This window comes from Alosa alosa, chromosome 15, assembly GCF_017589495.1.
Source record: "Alosa alosa isolate M-15738 ecotype Scorff River chromosome 15, AALO_Geno_1.1, whole genome shotgun sequence".
In the NCBI taxonomy this organism is placed as follows: domain Eukaryota; kingdom Metazoa; phylum Chordata; class Actinopteri; order Clupeiformes; family Clupeidae; genus Alosa; species Alosa alosa.
Window position 1 is genome coordinate 9,159,411 of NC_063203.1, and position 12,667 is coordinate 9,172,077.

The 12,667-nt window shown below is 44.3% G+C and overlaps 1 protein-coding gene across 3 annotated transcripts in view; it reads left to right on the top strand.

Moving 5' to 3' along the window:
• pafah1b1a (platelet-activating factor acetylhydrolase 1b, regulatory subunit 1a) overlaps positions 1–12,667 on the top strand; it is a 36,503-nt gene that overhangs the window by 235 nt on the left and 23,601 nt on the right. For 2 of the 3 annotated variants that reach the window (XM_048264362.1, XM_048264364.1), the window contains exon 2: positions 6,965–7,218. In XM_048264362.1, the coding sequence (XP_048120319.1) occupies positions 7,187–7,218 (32 nt within the window). In that variant the 5' untranslated portion in view covers positions 6,965–7,186. Of the gene's footprint in view, positions 1–24; positions 254–6,964; positions 7,219–12,667 lie in introns of those variants that run through there. The other variant, XM_048264363.1, reaches the window with a different exon arrangement.

The window sequence follows — 12,667 nt, forward strand, 5'->3', positions numbered from 1 at the left end:
GTAAGCACTGTCCGATGTACTGTTATCTACTTTCAAATGTCTTTGTGGGAGTAAAGCAAAAGTAGGTGGCGAGACGACGATGTGGCTGTAATTTTTGCGCCTCCTGCTGAATGTCGCAAAATGGCGGACCGGCCGTTAGAGCAGCAGGTTTAGGGGAGCCTCGTTTGTTGGCTAGCAATATAACACTAGTTATTCGACTCTTTTCTACGTTATATGTAAATTGCTATTGTCAATGAAAAGTATTTGTAGTCAGGTAAGTTTTAAGATTATTTCACTTTCGATTTTTTGCAGTGTCACGGCTCAAAGAACTGCGGAAAAAGTACTGAATCAACATGTTATTTTACCAATGTCATTGGAGTTACTAGCTAGATATCTGGGTTGTTGACTACTAGGTGAAGACCAGCTAACGTTAGGCTAACGTCATCCTTAGTATTCACTGGATGTAATATTTTGTGGGTGTTGGACAACCGGCTAGTCTGGAAGGGCACTGAGGCAAATTGTTAATGACATAAGATGAGCAAATGCATTATGGTCATATTTTGGATTAGTTATCTATAATATCTGTCTGATATAGCCCACTGGTGATGGTAAGGTGCAGTAGTAACGTTAGGCTACTTTAATGGCCTAAAATGTGTGTGGAACCTGTTGGCCCTTCAGCTAACTCAAACTAGCCAACAAGCTAGCGATCCGCAAGGATGGCTAACAACCATGTTTGGTTGAGCTTCATGATCATAATGTAGGTCACTGCATTGGCTATCAAAATTACAATACAAGAAAGGATAGATTCGATTAATGACAGGGGAAATACTCTATAACAACTCGGTCTCCAAGCTCAGCTGGTGATTTTAATCTCAAAATGGTCTACTAACATGTTGAGATATTTCGCCGTTCACTGACCCGTGCACTATCGCTAGCAAGGGTTCGCTAATGGCCCACACTGAGCTGAGCTTGGCTGTTTTAGCCAGCATTAACTTATCAATAATGCACGTAACTTCAGGATTTTGTCACTATATCAGACTGCTGACACAAACATCACAACGCCAACGGTTCTGTTGTAAGTTGGCTAACGTTAGTGTTTGGTGGTGACGCTAACTTCAACAGACGGGTTTGCTGTCCTTGATGAACTGCGTTAGCTAGCGTTGACGTTGATTAACCTAACATTACTTGAACGATAGAGCTGTACCATCAATTAACTGGTTATCAAAGTGCATATAGTGAAACGTATTTTATAGTGTCTGACGACCCCATCGAGCAAATGTTAACCAACAGGTTCGTCTGTGTTTTCCCCACATGTAAGCTAGCTTCTGGCGCTAACGTTAACATAACTAGGCTACTGCTGTGTGTATGGGGTAGTCAAGGCCCCAAGTCTTTCATATATTCACTATAGGAATGTCTCCTGAAATGTTGTAAAGTTTTTTCATTATCGCGGTATTATACCTTCCATAATTCAGTGTGGGAAGTCTGGTTTGATTGCAATGTTGTCGGAAACATGATCGACGTCGGTTGAGTCAAAAGGACAGTCGGGAACATTCATCAATTAATGTCTTTCGGTTAACGTTACCCGTCTATAATGTAACTGAACATAAATATTGTGTGAAACGTTAGCGTTGTTGAGTGGTCTCGTATCGTATTGCTCGGTGTCTGAACTGTAGTGGACATTAACGTTACTTTGGCAGACAGGCAGGTATATGAAGTTAATTATGAGTTGACAGTTTGCTGATCGATAGCGAGAACTGCCGTGCACTTGTTATTTATTTGGTATATTTTCATGTTACTGAATAGAATAAAGATTGTCTCATGTCATGTTTCAAGTCCGTGTGTTTAGCACAATCACGAAAAGCCAGTTTGTAATATCCATGAGCTTGCTACTGCATTGTAAAGGCTTGCCGTTAGCTAACTGTCGCTGACTAGCTTACTAGGCTGCTTTGAAAACCAAGTAGTTCGATTTTGAAAGGCGTATACATGAGCATGGATGTAGCTATATTATTATCCTTATTAAAGTAATATTTGATTAAAACCTATATTTCGCCGAGTCATGTCGGAGTACAGCAGACACTTGGTTGTTTGCCCATGACAACTCCCGCTCAAGATAGGAAAAAGGGTGGAGCTGTATGGGAAAAACAGGCTGATTTCGAAGAGCCCAGTGAGCTGCACCATGTAACTCATTCTATGGTTGCAACATGCCTATCGGCATCTTTTACGTATAGATATGCTCAACAAAACGTTATTATTTGTGTGATGTGAGCGTTTTATGGTCCTGTCAAAACAAACCAGATTGGTGTACATGTCCTGTCGCTACATCCGTTACTCAGTGTGAACGCCCCTGTAAACCTGGAAGTCGTGCATCCCTGACCGTCTTCAGTTTTTGGTTGATTTTAATAGCTGCTATGGACGTATTCGGTAATGATTGAAATCCCGCTGAAAGAGATGAACAGTATTGCTGTTTATCAACAAGCCGCCCATGTCCCAGTGTGAATAGACTCATTTAAGTACTTCCATGTAAATTGAATCACGTGCTTCAAGCGGTTAATTTAAAGCTTCATTGTACTATGTATGTAGTGCTCAGATCCCCAACATGCTTTTATGATTTAATATCTGGCATGTAGGCTACAATCTGCATTGCGTTTATGACATTTGAATGCCTCTATGTTTATCAGTTTAATTACACTCCAAAGTCTGTTTACATTTATCTGAACTTTCATTCATCAGCAACTTTGTTGAGTGATGTTTGATTATAATTTAGATGGCAACTTAGTTTTAGTTTTTGTTTTTACTTTACGACCCTGCTTATATGTGCTGTTGCATCATGGATTTTTTAAAACTGCAGTACAGTGTAAAAGTCTTGAGCCACCCTACATGCTTTGCTTGAGCAATGCCATAAGGACTGTAAGGATTTATGTCTCACTCTCTTTATTAACATATAATTAGTAAACACAGGACTTGTGTACACAGTCTGTAAAAACACATAAAATGTTTTAGTAGTGGTATAATGACCAATCACAGAAGGAGGAAGCTGGTGACAGAGCTGCTGTTCTCTACCCAGGGCACTGACGGGCATGCTTAGCTCACCAGAAGTTGCTGGTAGATCCAGCTGTGAAGCTGGTCTTTAGATCCGCTGTTTATCACTGTGGCTTACCCAAAAATGGAGTGTTTCTGCAAGGTGCAATGAGGAGGGGTCACCCGAAAAGTACTGTACATCTCCAGTGACCCTCTGCATTGTACGCCTGGGTGGGAATACGGTCTCAGTTGGCATCATTCTTCGGTTCTTCAAATAGAAACCTTTGGCCATGCCTTTCCCACTTAGGCAGAGTAATGAACTCTCTTAGCTTTAGCTATTCAACAAGGTCTTGAATCAAGGGCACAACGGTGGAAGCCGGGAATTGAACCGACAACTTTCAGGCTACTGCACGCTAGCCCAGCTCCTTAACCACTACACTACCACCGCCCACCAGCCTCCCTTTCTCTAGATGGTCATTATGATTCTACAAAAACATCACATCTAATGGATGCCTTTGACTAGAAACATAAACAGTAAACCTTTTTGTGTTTTTATTTTTATATTATATATATATATATATATATATATATATATATATAAAAGAATGAGACATAAACATGATATTGCTAAAACAACCAATGGAAATAGTGGCTCAAGACTTTTGCACAATAGCTAGTAGCCTCTAGCCTGTGTTTTAAATTGTGGTATTTGGACATTGTGAGGAGCAGTGGTCGTCTAGAATGGGATGCTGTGCATTCTCCTGACCCTTCTCTTTATGATCACCTGCTGGTGGCGATGAGCTGAGAGGTGTCACTCAGCCATCCCTGACCATACAGACACTGATCCTGTAATCATGGCAATTTCTTAAATTTTTAAAATAAAAAATAAAAACACTGACAGAGGTGACGATTATGTCTCATTCGTTTGCCGGTCATTCTGCAGCAGCTTGTATAATGTAGCAGACCACCGAGAGGGACGTCTCTTTGCCATCTGTCCCAATTTTGCCAGCTGAATATGCATGAATGAAAGGCTCAAGACTAATTTGGTGTGTTAAAATGGAAGCCTTCGAAGTGTAATGGTTGAAATTGTCTTGATTTGAGGGAGGGTGTGAGTATTTTCTCTTTTGTGTCTGCGGGTGTTTCTCTTTCTCTTTCTCATTTCAAGGGCATGACCGTTAGCTGGCTTTCAGTTACCTCACTGATAACCCCCTCTGTAGTGACGTGTTCCTCGGTGCCAGTAGTGCAGACTTTTCTTGGTGTTTGTATCGGTTAACGGGTAACGGTCACTGGTCTGCCTTGCCACAGCTCTGTGGTGTGCCAGTCTAGCACACAGCCTGGTTGCTAAGAGACGCCTTCCATCTCCCTTGGCTGAAATATAGCTCTGCACTTAGGGTTCCATCAGCAGCGGGTTACTGGAATGCCAGCGAGCGGCGGACTAAAGAGGAAATACAAGCATGCCTGCCTGGTGCTTCCAAGTTGATGCAGGAACTAATTGGTCATGTCTGCTTACTGGTGACGTCTAATTAATGTAGTTATTTGATGAGTTTTGAATTTTCAAACCAAGCTTTTCCTTCTGCTGTACTACAATGCAGTACTGTGGATTTCCATGGCAACTGCAGAATAAAGTTGATCTCGGGGGGTTTCTGCCGATCAATAACATTGAGTTGTTGGCAACTAATGCTAATTAGAGGTGAGATTACATTTCTGTGTAGTTGCCTGGGGCTGTGATTTCTCCATATCTGTTTGGTGACATAGTTGGCATGAGCCTCAGTAAATTGCTTTTGTGTTGTAGCCCTCTTGTTTGCTCTGAACACAGCTTTTACTCTAGGTCTATTGTAGAAGGATTTGTAATAAGATATTAGAATGACTATCCAATCACAGTTTTGACACTGCAGAGTTGATTTAGTTTTTCTTTCTTGTTCAGCTATTATTTGTTCAGTCTCTCGTTCTGTTAAATTACATAACATGTATACATGGCAGTGGCGTTGAGCTGCACAACAAATTGACTCCCTTTGTTGATCTAATGCCCTAAACCTCCAGCTTGACCATGAACCACATGAAAAGCAGGGCTAGTTTTTGGCTGTTGCTCTTGGTAATGTCTTGCGACATTAGAGGTAATGTCCCTTTGGTATAAGTCTGTACTTAATCTTCGTCTCTTTTGAGTAGAAGCACTATTAATCCCTTAAAACAAAGGAGTGAAAGGGATGCCATGACATGCTGTCCGGATCTGTGACAACCGTGAAAGGGAGACGGGGCAGCCTGTTTGCCCGCCCTTGCTCACTCCATTGCTCATTCACATTCCTGGCATGGCCCTATGCTGCGCTCACTGGTTAACAGTCTTGCTAGAGAAAAAGAGCCCCCCACCCTCCCCTTCTCCCTGTTTAGTAGAGAAATGGGGCCTTCATGATTCACTGTAAAGGCTGAAGACTGCGGCCCCTCCAGCTCTCTTATCAAGTCATCTGACAAGTGAACCAGCAGTGCACTGAGGGTGATTCTGCTTCCACCCCGGAGGTATTTCCAGTTGGATTCCTGTCTTTTTTTTCCCCTGTGGTGAAGGCTATTGATGGGGGGAGGGAGGGGGGAGGATATACATGCCATTGCTCTCAGGTGCAATAGATAAATATATACATGTTGGTATACTGCCTTTGCCATTGCACTAGGACAAAATGCGCTTTATCTGCTTCACTGAACAAGTGGTTGTTCCTGAGCCTCACCTGCTGTGAGTGGTCATAGGTTAGGTGCTGCACACAGCAGGCATGTTTCAAATATTTATCTGCCACTGATAAGGCAGGCGTTTTGCATTAAATTATCAAGCACACGCTCTAGCATTGCCGATAAGACATGGCGCTTTCAAGCGATCGTCAGAAGTGAAGGCACAGAATGTGTGGCTGGCTGCCATTTTCAGATCTCGCCCCATTAATATTTAGGCCCATGTCATTTCTCTCCCAGTCTGGCCGGTCTTGAGTACGGTCCATGAATCTTGGAGAGGGGGAAGACGTTACTCCCTCTGGTGTCTCCTGGCTGCAATACTCTGGCTGGGATCTGTGTGCGGAGTTGTTCCTATGCCTCTTAACTACACCAGTTGTTTTTCTTTCATTCTTTTTTTCAACTCTTACTGTACGTCTGTTTTGATAGGCTGTGGGCTGCTGAACAGAAGCTTTTGTTGGTGGGGATGGGGTGGGGTTTGCCTACTAGGTTTGTTGTTCTTATCCCCATCTCAAGAGGACTAAGGAGCTTACCGCGCCTCACCCTCGGTGCCATGGCTGGGGCGACTATGGGCGACTGGCGTCTAATAGGATGCCAAGAGGAATCGCGGATAAGCTATTACTTCCCTCATGATTTTCAGCCCTTGTTTCTGCACTGCGGTCTACTCCTGCATTTTGGCACTTCAGCCAAAGCTCCTTTGTTTGGCGCCTTTCTTGCACAACAAACACAAGTCACAGACCAGCATGCTTTGAACTCCGGTTGGCTGGAATGTTTGACCTGCTCCGGTGGTTGCCGTGGTATGTTTTTGCATGCTGACGACGGAGAGCCTGAGATGGGCTGACTGCAGGAATCTGGGTCATCTGTCCCCCCTCCCTTACACGTATTCACAGAACTCCCGACAAGGGACGCAGAGCTGGGGAACAAAACGGACGACATGGCTGCCTGGGCGAAAGGGAGGGAGGGAGACTAGAGTGAAGGGGGATGGAACAGATGGAACACCTGATGAAGTGTCTTTTAACCCCTTAAGCCACTGTCAGGCTGTCTAGCCACTGGTGGACAAGTGTCACGATCTCCTCCTAGCTCTATGCTGGAGGTGCTAGATTCTATTGTTCTGTCTGGTTCGCGTTGTCTACTTTGGTGTTTTTTTTTTTTTTTTTCTGTCAAACTGTGCAGGTATGCATGGATATGATTGTTAAATGGGTTTAATTTTTTGACATTGAATGTCCAGTCTCACTAATGATCCGTGTCCCCTCTTTTGCAGATGCAGGGAAGCTGTAGCCAGTGACTGTGTGCCGGCTGTCGTTGTCCACGCGTCTCTTTTTTTCTCGGGGTCACCGTTTCCAGGAGAAGCGTGATCTGAGCGGCAGAACCTTCCTGCGCGCCGGAACCAGCGTCCGATCAGTGATCTCCTGCCCAGGAGACCGCAGCTGCCGCACGCACGCACGCCCCTTCGCCTCCCCCCTCCCTCCCCAACGTCACCGCCATGGTGCTCTCACAGAGACAACGAGACGAACTGTGAGTATACCTGGACTCTCTATCAACCTGTCATGCACAACATGGCACAATAATGACCACAGTGCCAAGTGGCCCTCACACATTTTCTAACTGCATACCTCCTGCTTTGTTTAGTGTAGAGAATGGCACAGTACTCAGTCAGTCAGCAAAGGAGGCGTTGTTACTAAGCATCACCATCAGCCAACCAACACAACAACATAGCCAAGACTGGACAACACACACTACATATAAGGGTTCCCTGGGGGTGATATTCACCTGGGCATACTCCTCCTAAGTTGTATAGTTGAGGTATGCTCGGTAATGTGCTACTGAGCCTAGTGAAAGCATTGCATAGCTGATAGGAGTGTTTGCTCAGCGCTTGCATTTTCTTAGTCGCTACCACTCTTTGCTCAGCTTAGATCAGCATACCACATGGCAAGCCAGACTGCATTAAAGAGGCAACACAGGTCACGTAACACATCATATGTGGTGCTAATCTCTCAGTCTGTACAGCCCAGAACAGTGCAGAGAACGACTGCTGCTCTGTGTAGCCTTGTGCTTTTCACACAGAACAGAAGTGATGTCAGCTGTGTTATAAAACTTTGCAACTGGGCTACACCCTGTTGGCTTTGGTTATCTCACTTGTGGTGCAGATGGTTAAACTATTGCTCAGCTGTAGCTGTAGTCTTGGTAGCCTCTAGCTTTGTGCTTTTGACTTCAGAGTGTTTCTTTTTTCCCCCGAGGCCATGAAATTATATAGTCCTTGCTTAGGCAGGGAGTTGACTCTGTGATTGGATGAGGTCTGATGGGTTAATTATAATGGCACGGGTGGCTCAAGCAGCTCTGACCGCCTCATTAACCAGCTCACTGAGGCAAGAGTGCAGGTAACCGTTGTTGTTCCAGTGGACGTTGGCACAGCAGGTGGAAAATGTCATTTGGATGTGGCTGTGGGGATTGATCAGTGAATTTATCTAATTGAAAACTCGCCGGTTGGCTGCGACTGGACCCAGAAGGATCAATCAAGGAGATGGGACCGCCCAGAGAACTGGCTTCCTTGTCAACTGATCAAAATGCCCTTCTGTCTGCTGCGCGCACACACATACACACACATGTGCGCGCGCACACACACACATACTTTTGAACAGACACACACACTCTTTGCACAGACATGATGAAATGCACCCCTAATGCTCATCATCTTCAAAGCTCTCGTGGATGAGACCTTTCTGCTCCGCTCTGCTGCAGAGACCATTTGAAAATTGTACAATTTTAACCTTGACTTCCACATCAAACAAAAGGGGACTGCCCATAGATTGTAGCTGAGAGCATAGTGGGGTATTAGCCCTCTCAAGCTCCGAGCTCCCATCTCCCCTCTCAGGAATGGGGTAAATGCAGCCTGGAGAGCAGAGCCGAGTGTAATTAACCCTTTGCATCGGTTGAATGAGGAAGATAAGAGGTTTAATAAGCTCTTTTGTCAAATACATGGTATTATGTGTGAGGAGAGAGTCATCAGTTAAAACCCACAGACCTGTCGTCCCTCTGCTGTCAGCAGAGAAATGGAATGTGTATTTTTTTATTATTATTTTTTTTTAAATTTAAATGACCGATTTCTGATTAATGCTCCTTGAGTCCAGACATTTTGTGAATCTGGACAATTGGCACATTGTGGAGCTGCCTGTTTTTAAGACCAAGTTGATACATAGGGTATTATTACACAGGCTACTATTACCATCGTAGTCGTGCTTTTGCAAACTTGCGCTGAAATTGTGGTGCATGTTTCACATTTGGGAGTGTTCCGAAGGTTGACAAAGGCAAAGAGTCTGACATTCAGGCATGAGAAATCTCTTGGCATTTAAACAAGACGGTGCCTATGTAATTTGTTTGTGGTGAAAGTTGTCTGAGGCATTTGACATGTACGTCCCCAGGTCCAGCCGTTGTCTATCAGCTGTCTTCGGTCTTGCGCTATGCAGGAAAAGCCCTGAGGCCATCTTGATTCATTACTGCTAAAACAATAGCTGGAGGGAAATGGGTGACGCTGACCAGCCGAGCTCACTAGTGCATTCTCTTATCATCTGCTTGTTTTCTGTAAACTGTCGCCAGGGCACAAATGGAATCTGTGTGTATGTGGATGTTATTCAATCTCATCCTTGGTTTTCATGGGGTGGGCGGGAGCTTGTAGGATGTGGGTAGACTATATTGCCACAGGCAGTAATACTCTAGGACACACACACACAGATGATTCCCGACTGCTTTTGAAAAACAAGATCAGCATTGGTGTCTTTATGCAAACTATTAAAGGAGAACCCTCTGCCGCTGGCCTTTCCTGTTTTTTGGCATGTATTTTGTGCTTGAGTGTGGAGATGGTTGGAGGTAGCCCAAGCACAAGCTGCTTTAGTGCTCAGGCATAATAATCCTACTAGTTTAAACAAAGTTCTGTCTCATTAAGCGTTGTGTAGTACTAATTTCTGTCCCTGAATGGATCTTAAAATCTTACTGCCGCTTTCATTAATCAGAAGTTCCAGGATCAATTTGAGTCAATGCTCTGCTCCCATGTCATTAGTACAATGCTAGCGGTGTCAACCATTCCACTACCAAACCATAACAAAGAACAGAAAAACTAGAGCTTTTAACTGCTACTAGTGCTGGTTACTGTGATCTCCCCCCACCTTAAAGTCCCTGCCGAGACTGAGACTGGGCTTATTCAGTAAACCTGCATTGAGTAATCCAGATGGTTAGCATTTTCCCCCTCAAGTCAGATGGTCGGATTGTAAAGCCTTTCTGAAAAGCACTCTTATTAGCCACAGTCATAACTGAGGCTTCATACAAAAACACAGTGTGTTTGTGTACTCTGTGAGCAGAGGATGAGTACCCTCCAGCCATGCTATAAATAAACACAGAACACACAGGCTTTTGGCTCATGCTTGATGTGACATGGATGGTTGAGCTAGTAGGTAGATGCTCGCGTTAGCTATTTTCCGCAAAGTTGTTTTTCCCATTACAATCGTGCTGTTGATCTACCTAGAACCTCCCCATAGCATGCGTTTTAAGAGTGACCTCAAACTTCGACTTGGTCTCCCAATCCTTCCTTTCTGGCCAGTAGCATGGAAACATTCCAGTGATCTTAAACAAGGACTTGTTAGTTCTGCCCCCCTTGATCACTTGAATGGCAATTCCTCTCCTGGAGGAAATGTAGCGTAGCACCTGTGTGTGAGCGTAGAGGGGTTTTGGACGTGGCCCACACTGCGGCTAGTGGGCACAGGCTGTAAAGGACGTCCTCCACACCAGCTCTGCTCGCTGGTGATAAGAGGGAAGTGAAACCACTAAGCAGCAGAAGTGCTCCCCAACTGGGCTCTGTGCAGCTGGATCTTTGATTTTTCTTTTTTTGAGGGGTGGGGGCTTTTATTTTTTGCATGTAGCTTTTCCACCAGAGCCTTTGGAAGTATGGGTAGTTGTGTAGGTCAAGGTCGTGGAGAGTTCTTTGTTCTTGTGAAGTATGCTTTTTTTTTTTTTGCCTTTGTGATATACTTCCGATTTTGGATAACTTCAGTTTGATTGCCAACTCTTACAAAGCAGCAAATGGCATATTATATTGGTCAGGCAAAAAAGATTAGGACTTCTGAGGCGCGTGTGTGTGTTGTGTGTATACATGTACTGTTATTGTATGTGTGCCTGGCTTGCTGGTTTATTTTTGAGTGTGTCTGAGTTAGCATGTTTGGTAGCTGTGGTGTTGGGCAGTGTGTCTGCAAGCATGGCTAATGGTCAGAGCCTGTCAGCATGGCTCTGATCTCAAGCCTGACGCTCAGTGATGGAAGCCTTCTACTATTGAACCACACACACACACCCCTCACCATAGGCTCCTCCACTAAATAAACTTCCATGACATTTCTAGACCCAGGGGGAAACACGGCAGCCCTCTAACCTTCTGTCTATTACCTCTCTACACCACTGAAGCTTGATTAAAAGGAAGGATGCCTGACAACAGGACTCTAGTGATTTTTATACGGATGAGCGTCATCAGAGCACATTTAAAGCCCTTTCTGACGTGCTTTTCGCAATAACATTTGGGTAATTTTCACCGCACATCATGAATCAATTTGGGGAAGTATTATTGAGCCACACTAAGGCCATTACCACTGTGGAAATACTCGTTCACCCTTAAACTTTTAAAAAAATAATCAGCTACTGGCAGACAAATTCACTCAATAGTAAAGCATTATTTTGGCATTCACTAGTAAAGCATTATTTTATGTCTGAAATCTGCCGGCACGTGGCTGGTGGTGGCTGTTGCTAATTCTGGACTGTGTAATGTAAAGCTTCCTCCCCTGTTTCTTGCCTGCCTGGTTGCTCCAGCGAGGGCCCCCGGAGACTGTGGCTGTGTGGTGGGCTTGTGGAGAGAGCGGCAGCAAACAAAGCCGAGCTGCTGCCCTTAAGGCTCTCCACTCATTGTCATGGCTATGCAAGGTGTGTCCCTGCCTGGCCTTAATTGACCAGCCTAAGGCTCATTAATGCCCCTGTCTAAAACCTAGTCTATGCTTCATTAGAATCCCATCCTGGTTCTGTACAACATGGGCAAACACAGAAATGTATTCAAGGAGGGGTATATTCAGGTATAGTGAACAGTAGGATTGATTCATAGGGAAAATGTGTCGATTGTCTTGTTGTGTTTGAAGACATGGATGCAAAGACGTATCTATTGCCTGCTTGAACATTGTTTTTACATTCAATACTAGGTGTGAATTTCTACAGCACTGGTCAGAAATGGTCTCTGTTTAAAACAGAAATGGAAAAACAAAGAGAACAGCAGATTGTCAGATGTTTTTTTTTTAAACCAAAATTCTCAAAGCTCGAGTGTCACGTTCAGATTTAATTCCGGACAATTTAATGCATTGTTTTGGCAGTGGGCAGCCAAATCTGTCTGTGTGGAAATGCAGAGTGCCTTGTATGACCTCACAGCAAAACCGCCTCAGAAATGGCCACAGACACTAGTCTAAAGACCCTTCTTATGGAAGAGTAAATCAGCCGGAGGGGTATGTGTGTGTGTTTGACAGCTGGCTGAATAGTCACATGCTGCGCGCGCACACATAGATGTCCAGCGAGGTCCATGTGCCCTCCACACACACACTCAAGGACTGCCATGGCCATGCGGTGTGTGTGTGTGATTTGCATACAAAATATTCCTTTGTTTAATTTGCCATTTGATTTTCAAAGAGGTTAGTCTCTAGGAGCTTAACTGGGATTTTTCTTCAGGTAAACTGTATTTGTAGAGATCTTTGTCTGTTTTATCCCCCGTGATCATGCATGGATCATGTTGACATGCTCCTTGTGGGAGCTGGTTGTAAGGTTGTCTCCCTCACTCGTACTTTTAATTGAAAGCCGTTGGAACGCTTTGCTAGTAATTATAAATGAATCCAGCCAATCTGACCTAGATTCATATCGAACATGCGGTTCTTCAAAACCCACTCTATTTGAC